Genomic DNA, 21,102 nt, shown 5'->3' on the forward strand with positions numbered 1-21,102 from the left:
ATGCAGGAGACCTGGGTTCTATCCCTGGGTTGGGAAGATGGAGACCTGGATTGGGAAGATCCCCTGGAGAAGGAAATGGCTACCCACTCCAGTATTCTGGCCTAGAGAATTCTATGGACTGAATAGTCCATAGGGTTGCAAAGAGTCAGATACAACTGAGTGACTTTCACGTCACTTCAAGACATGCTCACTGCAGCTCATCAATGTTTCTCAAAAAGAACACTGCTGGGGATGACCCAGGGTAAACAATTCAAAGTGAAACTGAAGTCGCTCAGTTGTGTCTGACTCTTTGCAACCCAATGGACTGTAGCCTACCAGGTTCCTCCGACCATGGGATTTTCCAGGCAGGAATACTGGAGTGGGTTGCCATTTCCTTCTCCAGGAGATCTTTCCAACCCAGGGATTCAACCCGGGTCTCCCGCATTGTAGACAGACGCTTTACCGTCAGAGCCACCAGGGAAGCTAACTTTTACTTTTTTTTTTAAACCATTAAAGTCACTTTATATTCTATGTTAGAAAAAAAAAAAACTCATTTGCCAAAAAAGCTCATGACCTCCCAGGATTGGGAAAATTTTCTTTGTCCTAAACTTAACCGGCTTCATGGGGCTTCCCCATGGCTCAGTGGGTAAAGAATCTGCTTGCAGTGCCAGAGACACAGGAGACACCGGTTTGATCCCTGGTACAGGAAGATCCCCTGGAGGAGGCAATGGCAATCCACTCCAGTATTCTTGCCTGAAAATTCCATCAGAATTTTCAACAGAGGAGCCTGGCGGGCTACAGTCCAGGGACTGTAGAGTCAGTCAGACAAAGAGTCAGACATGACTGAGCAATTAACATTTTAACTGGCTTCAAGTTGGTGTACTAATGCAAAGCTTTAAACTACTTTGCAAAGTTTCACGGTGAAGATTTCATTCCATCCCAGCCTCACCACTACCGAGCGGTGTCATTTCATACATTATTGAGAGTCTCTTGGTTTCTGGGACTCATTTTCCTTAGCCATGACCTAGCCCCAGTCTTCAGCATTTAATTTTGGCTTTTTGGTAATGGATGTGGTTTCAAAGGGTGTTTGCAGACTCTGCCTTGGGATTATCTAGTTTCCATAGCATTAAGATGTGTGCAAGTTAGAGACAGTGCTACATGGTTTGCTTAGTCTGGGACAGAACCTGGCACATGGTATTTCCTCAAAAATTGGCTAAATAATGTGTGATTTACATCTGAAGCTGAAAATGTATGAAAACATTGGTATTGCCATTCAGATCATGTTTACTCTCTCCTACCTTAAAGAGGTGAAATGATAATCCTGGTTGCAGATTTATTCTTTGATTGGTCAGTGACTTTTGAAATTTGACCTGCATAATAATTGCTAGCAGTTATTGAGTGTAAGAGACATGCTGGGCCTTGAATGCATATACTTGTTATTCCTTCTGCAAGGTCTTTATTCCCATTTTCAGATGAGGAAACTTCCCAAGGTGTCCCTGGCAGCAAGTGACTGAACCTGTGTTCAAACTCAGATCTCTTTGTCACAAAAGCGATGCCATGCAGAGATACACTCTGCAGTGCTGTGCAACCTCTTATGGGCTCTGGCCACTAGATTTGTACAAGACTGACTGATAATGGTAAAGTGCATTTGTTGCCTTAATTTTACTGCCTGTAATAAAGTCTTTTCTCCACATGAGCAAAATTTTTCCACATTAAGGCAACAAATGCATTTTAGCAGTATACACTTAACTTTTTAAGTCACATGTGGTTGATCATTTATTTGTTGAGAACTTGTCAACTCAAAGAAAGAGCTCCTTGAGAATAGGAACTACTGTTTGGACATCTGCATTTCAGGCCTGGTTACAGTGACGAGTTTAGTAGATATTACATAAATAATATCTCATTGATTTGTGGATCGAGTACATTTGCTTAATTATTCTCACCTGCTAAATGTGCACTTTTTCACTCATCATTTGTGCAACGAAATAACTTTTGGGTCCCTACTGTGATAGCCACTGGATGTACAGCAGTAAATACAGACCATCATGTATACTTAGGATTGAAGGACTGTAACTTAGAAAACCACAAGCTACTATGTACTGGTAGAAGGACTAAAAGTGAAGATGAGTTAAAAGCATACACTTTTGAAAAATAATGGACATTTTAATGATCAGTGTCATTAACATAGGGTAACATCTGGGATTGTTTGCCAATGAATTACCCAGTGAACTTTTCTAAAGCCTAAAATAATTATTATGCTATTTCTTTCTCACATGAGTAACTATGTTTGTGTTAATCCTTGTCCTGTTTAAATCTCTACCCCGTGATGTTACATTCCCATTTAGTAGAGAAAGATATTTATCAATGTATAATTTTTTGGATTAATACTATTGATTCTTTTAGGAAAAGAGAATTATTTCCTAAAGTTACAAAGTCAAGCTTAATGTATTCTCACAAAGTATCCTGTAAGAATTCCTTGTGCTACAAAGAATCTTTTTATGTTTTAAAAGCAATCCCTTTCTATAATAACAGTTGGCTATGGACTTCAATTTATTTGAATTCAATTGGATACAATTTATTTTGGTTATTCTGAAAATTTCAGTCTTCTGTAGTACCCTTGATAATAAAATAGCACCAAGTATATACCACTGTGTATACTTGAAACTGGCTGAATGTTTAGCTCCTAAGGAGTGTTTAAAGCTACATGGCAAGCTGGAAAGATACCTGGTAACGTACTCTGATGGTGGTGATGGTGATTTAATCGCTAAGTTGTGTCCTACTCTTGCAACCCCATAGACTGTAGTTCACCAGGCTCCTCCGTCCACAGGATTTCCCAGACAAGAATACTGGAGTGGGTTGCCATTTCCTTCTCCAGAGGATCTTCCTGACCCAGGGATCAAACCCAGGTCTCCTGCATTGCAGGCAGATTCCTTACCAACTGAGCCACCAGGGAAGCCTGGTATACTCATAAAAAAGTATTCAAGTATACTTATGAAAAAAACCCTGTCTTGTTCCATTGTTTTAAATCAACAACTTAATGACCCAGAAGACACCTACACTGTGTTTTGAGATGATATAAGCCCCTGAAGAATAGCTTCTACCACATATGCCTCTAAGGATGATTCAAAATGACTTCAATAGGCTGCAATGCTGGATGGAAACCAACAAGATGAAGCTGAGCAGGGGATAAATGCACATTTCTGCTTTTAGATTCAAAAGGCAATTGCGCAATCGCAGGATAGGGAGCAACTGAGCTTGGCAGCTGTTCATGCAACTAAAAGCTTAATGGGAACCAACAGTAGGATGTGGTGGCTAAAAAAGAATGAATATAGTCGTGTTCTTCCTCAGTAGAATTATGAATAGTTCACTGTACTCTGCAGCGGTCACACTGCCTCGGGATTATTTGTTTAGAACCGAGCACATTCGGGAGCACCTTTGACAAAGCAGAGTAGCTACTAAGAGGGTGTTGAATCCAATCCCAGACACATTTATTGGACTCCTGTTTTGAGCTGGCGATGTGCTAACTGGTATGAGAATAAAGATGTGAAGAAGACCTTGCCAGTCTGTAGCCTCAAGGAGTTGAAAATGTTAATGGACTGCCTGACAGGTACACACTGTAAAACCAAGCTTGACTCTGAAGCCAAGAAGCAATAAAGAGAGTGCTCTGAGAATTCAGGAGCTGGACCGGTGGAAGGATTTCCACAGGAAATGAGGACAAGGGCAGAGGAAGCCGTAAAAGCAAAGATGCAGAGACATGAAAACTCCAGGCATGTCTAGGGACTACTGAGCAGTGTAGGCTGTCCAGAAGAATAGGGTAGCCCTTGTAGAAGATGAAGCTGAGAGATGAAGGTTTGGATCAGAGCATAAGAGTCCTGACTGGTAGACAGCTTTAGAAGGATTACAGGTTGGTGAACTTCTGAAAGGGCTTCCCAGGTGGTGCTAGTGGTAAAGAACCCATCTGTCAATGCAGGAGATGTAAGAGGATGCAGGTTTGATCCCTGGGTCAGGAAGATCCCCTGGAGGAGGGCAGGACAACCCACTCCAGTGTGCATGCCTGGAAGTCCCCACGGACAGAGGAGCCTGGAGGTCTACAGTCCGTAGAGTCACAAAGAGTTGGACACAACTGAAGCGACTTAGCACTCACGCACACATGAACCTCTGAAAACAATGCTATATGGAGATTGGTTGGAGAAATGATGTGTATTTAGTGTGCAGAAAAGAAGACCAAGGTCTCTGATAAATGTGGACCAGATTTGTTCTGTGTTCCTCCAGAAGCTAAAATTTATCTCAGGGGGAAAAGAGTTATAAAGAACCAGATTTCAGTTCTGTCTATGCACCAGGTTTTTAAAAAATCAAAGCTGGGACTTCCCTGGTGGTCCAGTGGTTAAGAATATGCCTTCTAATGCAGGGGATGTAGGTTCGTTACCTGGTCGGGGAACTAAGATCCCACATAATGCTGGGCAACTAAGCCCTCATGTCACAACTAGAGTGGTGTTCCAAGGAGTCTTTCAAACCTAAAAATATTTGTAAAAAACAAAAAATTTGCCATCATCATGGCTAGGATACGTGCCATATATTTGTTCTGAGGCATCACATGCTGAATTTATTTAATCCTCCAAAAAATCCCATGAATTAAATACTATTATCATCTCTCATTTACTGAGACCCTGAGAGGTTGACCAGTCACTGGCTAATCAGTGAGGGAACCAGGATTCAAACCAAGCCCGCTCCCAAATTCTTCCAATATATACCAACAAATTTCCTGGTTTTCCTCCTAATTCCATTCCAAATCACTCTGCTGGATAATTCTATGCATTTTACTTGTTAACATTAATATGTTTTAAAGTCTTACTTGTTACTAAATACTAAATACATGAGGGTCTTAATGATCATGTCTTTGCCGGATCATTGAGAAGGCCCTTAATGAAAGGTGACTGAACACATGAATAAATGAGAAATTTTTAATTATAAAATCAATTAGTATGGCCACTTTCAAAAGAAGTAACTTGCCCTTAATAGAACTTCATTACCTTACTGCCTCTTTCCATTATTTGTGATGGGACAGTCCTAGTTATTTGAATTATTTAATAGTCATTTGAAATTGATGTTTTGTAGCTGCTTTTTTTAATCTTATTTATAAACCTTTTATGCCATATTCAGTTTTAACAACAATATCCCAAGTTCATATTCTCTCTTTTCTGTTTTGTGTTACCAGATTTCACTTAAATGGGCCCATCCAGTCCTAAAGTCTAAGTTAAAGAAGAATATTACCAATCATGCAATATCAATCTCAAATCAACCAAACACCATTTCCACATCTTTTCTTTGACAACCTTCTAGATCCCTGAAGTCTGTTCAAGATAACTGAAGTCTGATGTCAGGGGCTGCCCATAATTTTCTTTGGAGAATTTTTGGGAATTCCTAAATTATCCCTTGAAAAAAAATCAAAATAGGAAATTGATGCTACAAAACTAAAGTAGAATTTGCAGAAACAACTCCCTTGTGTAGAAGGGGAAAAAGCTGTAAAGTGTTGCGCCATTTCTAGTGGACTATTTCAGGAATAATTCAATTCCATTGTCGCCCTTGGCCCTGGGGGCAAAAATGCAGCTTTTCCGGTTCCAAGGAGGGACTGTTCTCTGACTTAACATGTGAGGCAGAGATGAGGCAAGCCAACCAGTTCTAGAGTTTACAGTCTTTTTCACTCTGCGAAGTGATACTGCCTTATTGTTTGGGTCAGGTACTTGGGAGCACAATCTCCCACCCCCTGGGTGCGACTATTCCTTTATAGATTAGATAAGAACAATTGATGAACTTTTAAATGCTGAGAAAACTAATCAGAACTGGAAAGGGGGGTGGGTGTTGGCCACAGCCCAAGAAATATGCCGACTGAGATAAAAGCACTTCTGAACTGTTTCTCCATCCCACACTTCTCAGCTTTTAAGTCTCCATTTCTTTTGTCTCTTGTCTTTCTTATCTGTCATTCCCTCAACTCTCTTATCTCCACTATCTTTCTCTTCTCCTCAACCCCAACTTGATCCCCAAAGACTTAACTTTGAAAACTCTCTTAACTGGGCAAAACATGGACTTACCTTTTCAAAAATGCATTCTTTTTTGTAGTACATAAGACTCTACATTCTGGATTTAATTCAGAAAATAGCTCAGGTGAGCATATGAATGAATGAAAGATGCTCAGTCGTGTCCAACTTTTTGTGACCCCATGGACTATAGCCCGCTTGGCTCCTCTGTCCATGGAATTTTTCAGGCAAGAATACTGGAGTGGGTTGCCATTCCCTTCTCCCGGGGATCTTCCTGACCCAGGGATCAAACCTGTGTTTCCTGCACTGCAAGCAGAAAACATGCTTCCAGGTGAACATATCTTACTCTCAATTCTTCCTTTTTTTTTTTAAAGAAATATTAAAAATATCTTAATTTTCATTTCGGGCAACAGACTCAACCTCAGTTCATTTCAGGTTGGGTTATGGTTCCAGATTCTTGATGGCAAGGAATTGGAGGGGGGAGGGTGAACCTTGGGTCACACAGTCTGTATGAGTCCTTTGGCCCCAGCACTCTTTGCTGCTTCCCAGCCTCATTTCAAGGCCCGGAGTCATACTCCTGCTTCAAATGTTCTGGGAATCCAGGCCAGATAGATTTGAGTTTTAATGTCCATATGTTGCTTTCAGTTTCTCTGAGGCTTTCAATTCCTTTTTTTTTTTTCCTGTGAGGGACAGGCCTTCCCTGGGAAGAAAGAGCACCCCTTGAGTCTGACATGTTCTGCAGTCATTTGTGACGTCCTTTGATTAACTTGGGACGAGTCTGGCCCCATGCTGGAACTCAGTCCCATTCAGCATCCTGCCAGCTAGAAAACGTACTGTCTCGATCACCACCTTCTTAAGAAAGTTGTACGATGCCCAGAACATAAAGGTCTTTTCCGTGGCAAGTTAGGCAACCCAAAGGAAAGAGAGCTGTTATGGAAACGGCCAACAACTCATCCGGTGGTTGGTTGTAAATCATTCTTTGGGGGAATAAAGGCAGAGTGGGCTGGAGCTCTGGCCCTCAAAGAACTTCCTCTCATTAAACCAGAGCAATTTGCTGCTCTCTGCGTGCTCTTTCTGCTGTGAGAGAAGTCACCTGCTTTCCTCATTCACATCAGTGCTCCTGGCAGGGTCTGGTTGAGGGTCCCCTGCCAGGGGTGCATCTTTCCACCTTATAGAGGTCTCTTCTCGAAGCCAGACTCCACAGGTGTAACTCAGAGTCGATCTGATCAGCTCCTTGCCCCCACTGCCCAACTCTCACTTTTTCTCTTAGCTGCTCTTTTCTGTGGTCCTGGGTTTCCCAGTCTTGGCGAGAAGACAGTCATTCCTTTGTGTTCGGCTGCTACAATGAGGTAACCAAAGAAAGGGTCTTGGTCTGAGGCTGTCAGCTGTTACTAATCACTACTCCCCGGCTCATCATGGGTCCCACTCGCCTCTCCCTCTTGCTCTGCTTAGCACACATAAAGAAGATGAATAACTCCCTGGTTCCTCTTCAAAAAAGCATATTGTGCGGCACATTCCAATACCGTGAGCGAAGGATGGGCTAGTGTGTGGGGTGAATGGGTATCTAAATCACCTCTCCGTGGGCCTCATGCCGGCAGCTGTGGCCTGTGAGACGTGAACCTCAGAGCTGGCCCTCTGAGAGTTTCCTGAGACCACGCTGAGAGAGAGAGGAAGTTGATGTGATGGGTTCCTGAGTTACTGGAACCATTCATTGCAGGGCTGTGTTAGGCTGGGATATGCTGTGTTAGGCTGGGATGAGACTATAGGATGGTTAAGACTAGTGCAGAAAGGGGCTTCACTGGTGGCTCAGATGGTAAAGAATCTGCCTACAATGCGGGAGACCCAGGTTCGATCCCTGGGTCGGGAAGATCCCCTGGAGAAGGGCATGGCAACCCACTCCAGTATTCTTGAGTGGAGAATCCTCATGGACAGAGGAGCCTGGTGGGCTATAGTCCACGGGGTCACATAGAGTCGGACACAACTGAGCGACTAAGCACAGCACAGTGCAGAGAAGACAAAGCTTGACCATTTGGAGGGCCTCACCAGTTGGTTACCCAAAAGGAGGGCGCTCAGACGTGTCTGACTCTTCGAGACCCCATAAATTGTAGTCTGCCAGGCTCCTCTGTCCATGGGATTCTCCAGGCAAAAAGACTGCAGTGGGGTGTCATTTCTTCCTCCAGGGGATCTTCCCAACCCAGGGATTGAAGCCACTTCTGCATCTCCTGCATTGGCAGGTAGATTCTTTACTGCTAGTGCCACCTGGAAAGCCCCACCCAAAAGAAGGATTCTCCCCACCCCACGGTTAACGAAAAGGACCCAGAAACTCTTGGACATGAGAGGTAGCAGAAGTTGAAGCTGGGCCTCCGTGTCCCCTCTGCTCCCTTCTGTGAAAGCTCATTTTCAAGGCTGCCTGTAGCCAGAGAAAAGGGATTGTCTGCTCAGTCCTACCACGCTGAGAATAAAAGGTGACTTATGTTATAACTTTTCCTGCTACTGACAATCATGTCTGTTCCACTACGTTTCCTATTTAACAATCTTGAAAAAGAATGTTTCCTTTCCATGGCATTCTACTAGTGAACACCAGAGCTCAGGAAAAGACTTTTGTTGACAAGCCTTAAGAATTGAATTAAAAAGTCAACTTGGCTGACAAAGTGATATGCCAGTGATACATTTGTTAGGAAGCATCTTTGTCCTCCTCAGGCAAAATAACCTCATAAAACTAAGTGGTGTCATAGGTGAATGAAACGCCAAGTTTTGGGATGCTGTGAACAGCCATAACAGGAAGGAAATTTTGGCCAGGGGGGAAACCCTTGTGAGAATGTTTGTGATTTAATTGACTGTGAATTCCACAAAATCATTCTCAGTTCTTTGTGGAAGATGGTTTAACTCTCTTCACCAAGAATCACTGATTAAAGTAAAAGCCTTCTTGGCTCAAAATTCCATGAAGCATACCTTTTCTAAAAGTTCTCCCTTCATTACAGTGTCTGCAGAATTTCTGTTCAGATGAGTTGACCAGATTCCAGTGATCAGCACCGTCATTTCCTTGGTCTCCATTAGAGATGGGGTGCAGTCTTGGATGGAGTGGGTGGGCAGCCCCAGGGGAACGGAAGCAAGGTGAGAGGGTGGGAAGACCGTAGCTCAGAGCTCCTTTTTCAAGCCTCTACTCCCAACTGAATGTGGGTATATACCAGCGTTTGCAAACTCTTTTTATTTTTTTTAACTAGAACCTGCAGATACCGTATAAACGTATTTTACGCTGTGACCTGGCCGCACACAGACATACAAACGTGCAGCTGGAAAAACTGCACGTTTTTCCCTCTTACCCCACGTAATGCACTCTATCGTTTTCGATTCTATCCTGTTTCATTAATAGGATAAAAGATACTAGCTCATGACCTACTAAATTGATTTCATGACTGGCATCTTAAGCACTTATTCAACCTCACTTCCTCTTCCATTCCCGTCTCTGTGTTGGGTTTTTCATTTATTTGCTCATTGTTCTGTTACTGTGTGACAGATAGGACTATAGCAATTACATAAGCTCATCTGCTAGAGTGAATCCTGTTAAAGATGGCAAAGAATAAAGGAGTGGGGGGAGGGAGAGGCTGGGTGAGAGGGAGGGGTACTCCTGTGGTGAGGGGTAGCCGTGTGCCAGCCTCCTGCCCATCCTGCCCTTCTCGGATTACCCATCACCCCCATCTGGAGATAAAGCTCCAGGTGATGCTGGGTCCCTCCCCACAAGGTCTGTCTCTCCTTCAAGGTAGAAGGAACCTCACTACTTCAGATTAAATTTGGGGAAGAGGGCTTCCCCAGTGGTTCAATGGTAAAGAACTTGCCTGTAATGCAGGAGACTTGCAAGAGAGGCAGGTTTGATCTCTGGGTGAGGAAGAAACCCTGGAAAAGGAAATAGCAACCCACTCCAGCCTGGGAAATCCCGTGGACAGAGGAGCCTGGTGGGCTACGTTCCATGGGGTCGACAGCTGAGCAACCAAACAACAACGACACTGTGATAAACGTGGGGACGAGCAATCAACATTGGCGAGTCTGAATTTCAGAGTATTTTAAACACAACAATTTTAGTGCTGGTCATTCGAACACTAGCCTAAGTGAAATGTTTTTAAAAAGTTTGTGACCTCCTCCCAGCATAACAACAACAACAGTGGTAAGAATGACTATTCAACATTCTATCGGGCATCTTCCTGTGCAGGCACTGTTTGGGGCAAGGAGGCTACATCAATGAATAAAACAGATTGTTCTGCTCTCCTGGCACTAAAATTCTAACAGGGGGCATCATATAATAATCATAGCATTTATCAAGGGCTTACTTTGTATAAATTCTTCATGTAAGTTTTCCATAAGCTTGCAGTGTAGGTATTATCTTCTTGTCTAGGTGAAATGGAGACTTAGAGAGGTCAAATATTATTATTTGATTAATTAATAATAGCAGCTAACATTGCTTGAATGCTCAGTATGTGACAAGCACAATGCGAAGTGCATCTTGTACAGAAGTCCCTTTAGAGCCATGAAAACCCTGTGAGGGAGCTTTCTTCATTCCCGTGATACAGATAAGGAAACTAAGGCTTCCAGAAGTCACAGGGCATCCCAGAGCTAGAAGTAGAATCCAGGTGTTCTAACCTCAGAGCCTGAACTCTTAATCACTGAACCACAATTTTTTAAAAACAATGTGCTTCTGAAAATGCCTGAGGCTGGCCTTAAGTAGTTTTAAAATATTGACTCTTCGATTAAATTCTGAGGCTTTAACCAGCTTATTCATTGTGATGCAAAATTATGATACAATTTCTAACCTAACTAAGATTTGCCTTCTGTTCTAGAACCCCTAGAATCATCGAACTTATTTTTTTTTTCCAATCTAGTTTATAAAGAAGCTGGAAGAAAATATTCCAGTAGGAAAAAAACTTCACGTAGTTTTAGAAGGATATTTACAGCAATTTGTTCCATGCTCACTCCCACCCCCTCACACCTTTCCTCAGAGCTTTTTCTCCTGCTGTATGTGCTGAGGGTCCAGGGTGCCCTTGCTCCAGCAATGGGCAGATGCTCTAGGACACAAGAGCTCCTTTTTCGGCCTGTAAATATGAAGTACGTTGTATTTTTTAGAGTTTAGTTTTTCTTATTGAAAAAACATCACATGAATACGGTATATACTACCACTCATCCTTGATTTCCTTGTTATAAGTTTGCCCGTCTTAAAATTCTAGGAGGCTTGAGAACAGGCGGCTTTCATTAGATAAATGTCTGAGAAACCCATGGTAGAGAAGGAGTATATCTAAAATAAAAAACTAAAACAGAGCAATATTCTTGAGGCAGCAGTTGCCACCCCCTCCCTTTTCCATTCTTTCTGGGCCTGATCCAGTGGCCCTGAAAGAACAATGAAACACCATGAGGGTGAGTAGAAAGAGCATTCATAGCAGAAGGCTTCTTCTTTAGATTTCACATTTCAGAGCCAGAAATAGGAATCGTTGGAAGAATATACTGAGACCCATTAACGTATAAGACAGACTTTTAGCAGATGGGAGAATAAAATCCATGCAAAGAGTAGAGCCTTAGGAACTTGACATTATTTATATGTTACCCTTTAATAACTTGACTGAATACATATTTCATTTATCCAATAAGTCATACCAAATATTATACCAGAAGAAATCTAATTTACAATAAACTTACAAGAGTTCCATATACGTATTTATTGAACACTCTCTCCCCATCCCCATCTTGCCCCAAAACGTGAATTTCATGCATTTTCTGTTGTGCTAAACTGATTACTTAAACATTATCTTCATAAATAAAGAGGTAAATGCTTACTAACCCATTTGCATTAAGAAACTCTCTTCCTCTCTCTTCAGAGTAACTGCTGCCTAAAATATTCAGGTGTTTGAAGCAAAGTCTAAATCTTTTGCATTCTAGAGAATGTCTTGTTCAGTCTTTTTTAGATGCATAACTCATTGGTAAACATATATTAGGTTTGCAGACATGAATGATTAATTACTTTTTAAAAATTAATTTCTATTGGAGTATAGTTGACTTGATTACTTTGTTGACAACTGGTATTTGATGGGTTTGTTTTTAGAAAAGAAGACAAGATCCGTGTGCCCACAGTCAGCAAATATCCATGATCCTCAGTGCTCCATTAGAACACATTCTGGGCTCTTTTTCTAGGAATGATGAGGAATTTGAACGGATTGATCTGCTCTCTAGCTAGTCCTTCTGGTGACCACTGTGGTCCACTTCCCCCCAAGGTGGGGAAATGTCAGAGTTTTTCCACAGTTACCTCCCTGTATGCAAATTTCTTCTAGCCAGATGGCTCATTTCAACATTGAACTCAAATGCAATAAAGTTAGAGAAAGCTAGTATGGATAAAAGTGCATGAAACGTGGGTGACTCCTAGCTTGTCCGTAAGGATTGAGATATAGTAGAAAGGGTACTCCCTATGAGTGTGGGTTCAAATCCTGCCATTACTGTTTACTAGCTGTGCAACACTGGGCAAGTGATTTAACTTCTCTGGTCTCTTGTCTCTTTACCTTTAAAATGGTATCAACAATATCTGCAACATACAGTTGTCATGAAATTAGATGTGCCACTGGTGAGAGGAAGAATTTGGTGAGTGATTTAGTGGATCAGCACAAAAGTTAACTCAAAATATACAAAACATATAAACTTACAAACATGTCACTGTAATTGGAAGAACTATGGCAGAACTGTAATTAATAGGCAATATAGTATTTCTTGGGGTTCAAGAGGATCTCAATTCTGATGACAGATTGTTTTCATAATAAAGATGTCAGGATGTCTTGAATAGGGTTGGTTCAGCTAAGCCCAGATCAGATGAGGAAAAAGGGACCAGTTAAGATCATTCTCTTTACTACTTGCCCTGGAATGTGTTTCTCACGTACGTATTTAGATGAACACAGAGTCGTCATAACATACTCCCACGAGTACCTGCATACCCAAGTGACCTCGTTCGCCCTCACCCCAGTGCCCTTTTCCTCCATATATTTTAAAATGACGAGGCTCCATGCAGACTTCCCCCTTCTCAAACATTTAGAGCACTTCCTGCCAGAGTTCCCTTTTCTGTAAAGTGATTTAGTGCTTTACTCTTGTGCCCAGACACTCTGACATTTGTGTGCAGCGCTTTGTCTGGAATTTCGGGAGGCTTGAGAAAGGAGATGGCCCCAGAGTTGGGGTGAGAGACAGGAAGAATGACAGCCTGCCCGTGTGGAGTTTTGCCTTCCAGAGCTTTTCCTCCATTTCCTTTGCTCCTCCAGCATTGAGGCTGTTCTCTTGCAGACCCGGTGTTGTGACAGATTGTCCACATCCATCCTACCTTTGCCCTGATGACAGTGTGTGGCTTTGCTTCTAGCGTCCCCTTTAGTTTGACAGACCCTACTCAGAGAAAAGGGGAGAGGTTAGAGTTGGAAGGAGGAGGGGAGGGGCACTGGGGTACCCAGAGCAGAAGTCAGCAAGCAGCCCCTCATGGGACACCAGACCCCTTTAGAAGAAGGACCTCCATGGAGATTTGGTTAATAAAGATACCCGCACACACCCCTGCCTTTTCTAAAACGTTAGCAGTTGCTGCTTTATTCTCTTTCACAGGATCAGGGTCAATATGCAGAGGTTGGTGAGGCCTCTCATTTGACCATCGATTCTCTCTCTGGGCTCATTGCTAAAGAAAATGCTTCCGTGTTTGTCTTCATCTATTTCACAGTTGGAAAGTATGGAGTAAAAAGTCACTGGTTTTCTTTTTTTATTAACTTTATTTAAAAAAAGAAAAACAAAAAATCTATAAACTTTGTTTCCTAGAGCTGATGGCCCTGTAGCTGTGAATTCCGGAATAACAGTGCCCAGCCCTCCCCCATGGTGGGAGGGAGGGAGATTTAAGCCTCCTCCTTTGTCTGCCACGTTGGTTTCCAGTGCTGTGCCTTGACCACTTAGCGCTCTCTCTGAATAGCTATAGGTCGGGAGTAGTGGGCAGGAGCGGCAGAGAAGAGTTGGCGTGAGAACGGAACAGCACCACAGAATAGAAGGCGAGAGGGAAAGAAAGCATCTCGGAGGAAGAGAATACTGCCGCCTGGTACCCCTAGCAGAGATATCCGGCCTTTTGTGCCCACACCACTCGCCCGCCGAAGAATTGCAGGCTTCAGTGGTGACGAGCTCAGGCAATGATGGGAAAGAGAGTGGGCCCCTTCTGGGAGAAATGATTTCAAGCACAGGAAAGCCAAGATATTTTGAGACACCATAGGAGACCTGCGGATGAACCTGGGGGGATGGGACCACGTGGATTGAGGACAGATTAGCCCATTTCTAATGATGGTAAAGTGTTGAAGTGGCGCCAACCTCACAAGTGGGTGTTAACCTTAGGTTTCAAGAAGCCTAGGGCAAGGATAAAAGAAGCTAACTTCACTGCCTTAAAACCAAAATTGGCCTTCTCGTTTGTGGGAGCTGTAGGTGGTTTTCTCAGGGGCAGAAAGTACACTAAATTCAGTTACATAAGATCTGGGCTCAAGTTCCCACTTCATTTTACTTGGTATTAACTAAGAACTGAGAAATTTACTTAATTGCTTTTTAATCTGCCTTATAGATTGTTGTTAAAAATAAGAATATAGCAAGTACTACATGCTTATTATGAAAATTATGAATGATTTGATTCAAATACACATGAAATTATAAATTGGAGATCATGGCTTCAATTCCCACATAAGCTCATTACCATTATCAAGATTTGGGGGCAAACCCAGCCAGTTATCTGGCATTCATGGACATTATCCAATATACTTTACCTTACTCTAAATACATTGATATAAACAGAGTCACTACCTACATATTGAACCACTGTTAGAGTCTGATACTGATCACTGAGCTACAGTGTAAACTTTTAATATATTTATAAAATTATGATTTTGCATAATAAAGAAAATAGTTTGATTAATTACGATTGGATGATGCTATAATTGAATCTTAGTGTTTTAGGGAGTTTGGGGGGGAGAAAGAAAAAAGACAAATGAAGAAATGGTTAATGAAACAGAAGAGCCCATATTATGATTATGAAAACTTAATCTTTTGAGAGTTTTGGGTTATTTCCAATTTTTTTCCATCCCAAGAGGCATGGAGATGTGTTCCATTTGCTAGAACAGTTAGGGAAACATTCACCATCATGCCTCCTCTCTCACAGAGGATCATGCCTTGTCTGAGGTAGACTTTGAAGATGTCCTGAAAAAGAGGGGAAGAATGTTTCACATGAGATAAGGTATGCCAGGCCTGTGGGACAAGGTGGAGGAAGGCAGAGAGCAAAAATGAGAGGAACCCCACCAAAATTACTGTTTTTAAAAACTGTTGATGAGATGAGATAAAATGAAACAACAAGAGAAGCTGTTTGAGAACTTTGGCCTACTATCAATGTAAATTGAGGATAACTCAGTAAGTGAATAGAATAATAGCTTAAATTTTACATTAAAAATAAAAAAAAAACTTACAAGTACATACATAAAATAATAATTCTTATAAAAGAATTTAATGGTAGTTACTCTGTGTGAGTCTGCAGAGTGCTCAAAACTTGAAATATGCTTAGATTATCCTGCCAGAAACCTTTTTTAAGGTATCTCTTCATATACACACACACACACAATACTCACTAATTCACACTCACAGCTTCCCCAACTAGTAGCAACCTAGGAAAGAATTTGATTGCCCCTTCAAACCATCAGAGAGTCATGTGAAATCAACTCTTGGGGCAGAAAATGGGTGATCACGTGTTAGCTGACACAGCTGATGCCTAGCCATTCTATGGCTTTTCCCCTTCACCTTTTGTGATGCCCTGACTCAATTTGGTGCCAAGTTCTCATAACATGTATAAAATCCCATTGTCGGGTGGGAGAGGGTTGGGGAGTGAAAAAGGAAATGCTCTTCCCATTACCTTCCACTGGACAATTCCCTGAACTGATTTCCTGAAAATCTCCTTCTGTTTGCCTTCCCTAGGAATGGCGGCCCTAGATAGTAAGGCATCAGGAAAGATGGGGATGCGAGCTGTAGTCTATTACATGACTACGACCATCATTGCCGTGGTGATTGGCATAATCATTGTTATCATCATCCATCCTGGGAAGGGCACAAAGGAAAACATGCACAGAGAAGGCAAAATTGTACAAGTGACAGCTGCAGACGCCTTCCTGGACTTGATCAGGTACGTCCTTGCAAGCCCATCCTCTTGAGTATATTTTGACAACCTCTCCTCTTTCGTGGGGAGCTGATCAAACCCTAGAAGAGGTATCCAACTGAACCAGTCCTGCTGGGCTTGAAATGAAGATCACATGTAACAGAAATGGAAGTAAGGATCCGTTTTCTGATCTCATGTGAAAGAGATAAAAAGAGCAAGGAAAAGATAAAGATTTAGGAGCCCTGCTTTTAGGATTCAGAATCTGAGCACTCAGTCCTCTTAACTGTGCAGCTCATCTTGGAATATTAATATCAATAGTTCTTTTGTGTGTATGATTTTTTATTGAAGTATAGGGTTGTGCAATTACATAAGTTACAGGTGTACAACATAGAAATTCAAAATTTTTTACAGGTTATACTTTGCTTATAAAATACCGGCTTTATTCCCTGTGTTGTACAGTATATCCTTGTAGCTTATTTTATACTTATCAGTTTGTACTGCTTACTCTTCAACCCCTGTATTGCCCTTTCCCCCTTCCCTCTCCCCACTGATAACCACTAGTTCTGTGTCTGTGAGTTTGCTTTTTGTGTTATACTCACTAGTTTGCTGTACTTTTTAGATTCCACATGTATAAGTGATAATCATATAGTATTTGTCTCTTTCTGACTTATATCACTTAGCATAATGCCTTTCAATAATTCTTGACCTACCTTTCTCAAGTCTTACTGTTTAAGGCTATTTTTTTCCCTCAAGTATAGCCTGTTCATTGGACTCTTCTAATTTGGAACTTGTGATCTGTATCACCATCCATTATACACAACAATTCATTTCCAAAAGGGACCTTAGAGATCATCTGATCTCACCTGTCCTAAGGTTTTCCTTTTGTACTATTTATGAAGAAAGGATTTGGCAAATCAATAATAAAAGATTAAAGGATGACTTCTTTAGCATTGTTTTTATATACAAACTGTATACTGATTACAAATTAGTTTTATCTAGTACTTGAAACAGACCCAATGATATAGTCTGATTTACACAGAACTGAGAAGTAAGCCTAAATTTGATCCTGGCACTTCCCTGCCTGCTGTCTATCCACATTTGCTTTTGCATGGGTCAGGTCCTGGAGGGAAGCGTTGCAGGCTCAAAAGGATCACTGAACAGGGCGTGCAAAGGTGTGGGCTGGGTTAAGGGAGCCTACAAGTGATGGTGAGACACTCGGGGACTATCAGCAATAGGAAATTGTTTTGTTACCACCTGTTGCTTTGAGGTCAGGAAGGGAGCTATTCCTAGAACTCAGGATGAGCTGTAGCCTTGGAAAAGGTCACCAAGGACAGGGGCTGGAGCTCTAATTTGGAGGAAGGGAGCTATTGCCCAACCTGCCAAGAGAGAGAGCTGGAAGAACCTATACATCCACCTCTCTCTCCCACTTCTGTCTGTGATCTGTCAGCACCTCCCACTGGACAAACACAACAGGAAGCCAGAAGGCAACGGGGCAGCCTCGCAGGCACAGAGCAGGATGGCGGGTAGATGGAGAAGGGCAAATGGAAGATACCCTAGCACAGACCTAGAGATGTCCCACCTGCTCAACAGTCCAGCCAGCAGCCCATCCAGGCTGTCTTCCCAAACCTAGCTCTTTCCTCCTTATTTTCCAATGGACCTACTTGCAGAGTGACTGGCTTGCCAGTCCTAGATGTCTACTCTAGGATTCCCCACTGACCATTTGAAAGCGCTCCTCCTAGCAACTCAGTCTCCCATGCCATCTCAAGGAATGGGTCCGTGGCTGGTAGGTTCAGGAGTGAGTTGGGCAGCAAAGGACCTTTCAGCAGCACCTCTCAATACCTACCACGACTGACTTTGTAGCATCTGTGTGTAAGCACTATACAGCCCCCTCTTGAAAGCCTTTTCCAGGGAGTTAATGGCAGTTATCTGAAGGTAATAAGCCATTCTGTTTTAGTTCATATCAAGTTGGCACCTGATGACAATGATTTTATTTAGTTCCTACAGTTAATTAAAGCTTTTCACCATTTTTTTCAGGGACTTTACCTTCAGGTAGTTTGGATTGGGGGTATTTTATTATATTCTCTTTCTGTATAATTTCTACTCCTTGTTTAAAGAGTTGGGAACTTGTCATTCTCTGATGCTTTTCTGCCCCTCCTTGCCCCAGTGACAAGTATAAGACTAGCCTGTCCTCCCCCACACACCGGGTTTGAGCATTTATCTTGGAACCTCCTAAACATTTATTTCAGGGTTCATAGAAACAGACCCATAGAGCATAGATGGGAAGAACAAAGAAACAGGATGGTCCAGGCAGTAAGAAGAGACAAGAGTTTATAATCTTAACATATGATCGATGACTTAACAATTGCTGGAATCTCGGGCTCTGATCAGCTGCCCAGGTCATGTCTCCTCCACAGGCTTCCATCCTGGAGCCCTGGTGATAGTTAAACCCATCTCATCTTTAACAGATGAGCAAACTGAGACCTGCATGGACGCCACGAGTCACCCAAGGTCACACAGCTGGTTAGAAATTCCCCAATGAGAGTGCTGACTCTCATTCCTTCCCCACCATGAGCACAGACACTGGTCTAAGGAAATGACAAATTCTGCCACCTGGACCCCAACTTCAAGTTCTGTGGACCATCTCCCTGTTGGTTACCAAAGGGCTAGAAGCTCTAACCATTCAGAGTCATTATCTCACCCCCCAGCGTTCTTTGGGAGGACTTTGTGGAGAATAAAATTCCACAGTCTGACCATGACATTTGATTCAGAACATTTGGTCCCTAAACACCCAGCGTGATACTAAAATGACCCCTATTGAATGACCCCTAATGACCTCCCCCTGCCCCCAGTCAACCAGAATGCTTATGCTAAAAGGTATTTCCATTTTCACTTGGGTTCTTCCTGGGCGCAGGGTTTGATGTCTGAATTTTAAAAATTCATTTGTCTGACAAAAGGACAGATGAGTTGGATTTGGGACTTAAACTGAAAAATATGAACTACATGGACCACACTTGGGGATGACCTGTGTCCCATTTCAAAACTATCTACCAAAATCTGTCTCTTTTTCCATCTGCCGCTTAGTTGGATGCAATCTTTACCTTACACACAATGAAAAGGTATTTAAGGAACTAATTTATTATTTGGAAAAGTTTCAAGTGATCATTATTTTCTTTGCAGGAATATGTTCCCTCCAAATCTGGTGGAAGCTTGCTTTAAACAGGTAAATACTCTACAGCCATGAATTCCCCTTTGAAATTCCTCTTTGGCAAACAGAGTGTGGCTGTCTTTTTAATTGAATTTACTTTTTTTTTTCCTGTTTCCCTGCAATAAGAAACTTCCTTTGCCAACTAGATGGAAAGCACTAGAGTTTTCTGGGGAATTGGGAGGGGAGGGAGGGGTGTTCCCTTGTATTGAAGGCTTATTAGTTGCCAGACACTATATGTCTTGCATACAAATGGTTCATTAAGTCGCTGTTAATTGTTAAGAAGGCTAATCAGGAGACTTTCTCCCTTCCTCCATATCGCATACACAAAAGCTCACCAAGCACACAAACTCCAGTATAAGATATATTTACAACTTGCTTCAAAGATTAGGGAGATTATTCAAGTGTCTGGGTTTGATTTTAAAAGTCAGTGGGTTGTGTTTTTTAAAAGTCTGTAGAGGGCCTTTAAAGGACTCTAAAGGAGGAACCATGTCAGAAAGGATTGCCCCATCACGTATTGGATGTCTGCTCTGTGCCAAGCACTAATGTTGTATTTACTCCTCACATAAATATGATGGGTATCATTGTCTTCATTTCATCAATGAGGCAACTCATCTGTGATCATTCAGAGGGGTCAAGTAACAGGCATACGATTTCACAAGTAGTAAATGCCAGACCCAGAATTCAAACCTGTTGTGCTGATTCCCAATTCTGTCATCTTTCTGCTTCTACATTCTGTTCCCCTTCCTGGAAAGCAGTATCCAGGCTGATGCGACACTTCCCAGGAGGCCGTAGTGAGCGTCAGTTCTTCTTAGCACCAAATCCAAGCAACCCTTGGCTCTCTGTGTTGAACACACAAATACATTTTTACTATTAGGGGATAAAATGAGTAAAGCTCATTCTAACCTCAATTGAATTAAAAAAAAGCTTTGTTGCCCAAAATATTAAGAGGGAAACAATTAAATATTATAGTTGTTAAATAGTAGTTCCCAAACATTTCCCCAGATGGTGTCACTTTCCCTAACCCCTGTGCTTGGGATGTGGAAAATAAACAAAACCAAACCCTGACCCCATGGAAGGCCAAGTTTTCCACTCTTCACTTTTCTTCCCTTTTTAAAATCTGTATTGACCGTTTTTAATAGTCAATTTTGCACATACTGCAAAATTCAAACAGAATTCTTTCTTTAAAAAAAAAAGGCTGACAAGGCAAAATCTAACTCTTTTTATTCAAAACAACTGTAACCATAAATAATAATCCCCTTTCAATCCAGCCAGCCAACCCCAGCACCATGGGGCTGATTCTTCCAGTTAGTCAGCTGGCACTGGACGAATTCAAAAACATTGATTTCTAGCAGCACTGGGAAAAGTGCTGACTCACACGGATTTATTGTATTCAATATTTGGTTTTGGATAGCACTTACACGATTTTGAAGGAGAAGCAAATGTATCGTTCCGGATCTATTTGTCTTAGATCAGAATGCAAGTGAGATTGCAATTTCTGTGTAGGCTGCAAACTGTGTCTTAGGGGAAAGAGTTGGAGGTGTAGGAAAGGCTAGTTGGGATTGAAAATTCACCCTAGACAGTCTAAAATTGGGGTGCACTAAAATGCATAAGCACCCCAATTGAACACAGATTTGACTGGAATAGGAGACAGAACGGGGCCAGTTTCTTTGTTAAAATTACCAGCAGTGCCACAGATTGTTTAGGGCTACGTCTACAGT

The 21,102-nt window shown here is 42.1% G+C and overlaps 1 protein-coding gene across 2 annotated transcripts in view; it reads left to right on the plus strand.

Annotated features, from left to right (window-relative positions):
• SLC1A3 (solute carrier family 1 member 3) overlaps nt 1–21,102 on the plus strand; it is an 80,875-nt gene that overhangs the window by 49,575 nt on the left and 10,198 nt on the right. For both annotated transcript variants that reach the window (XM_086361452.1, XM_086361453.1), the window contains 2 exons: nt 16,002–16,206; nt 19,357–19,399. In XM_086361452.1, the coding sequence (XP_086217578.1) occupies nt 16,002–16,206; nt 19,357–19,399 (248 nt within the window). The remainder of the gene's footprint in view (nt 1–16,001; nt 16,207–19,356; nt 19,400–21,102) is intronic.

This window comes from Bos grunniens, chromosome 20 (genome assembly GCF_055505025.1).
Source record: "Bos grunniens cultivar Pamir isolate PY7600 chromosome 20, Bosgru_T2T1.0, whole genome shotgun sequence".
NCBI classification, from domain to species: domain Eukaryota; kingdom Metazoa; phylum Chordata; class Mammalia; order Artiodactyla; family Bovidae; genus Bos; species Bos grunniens.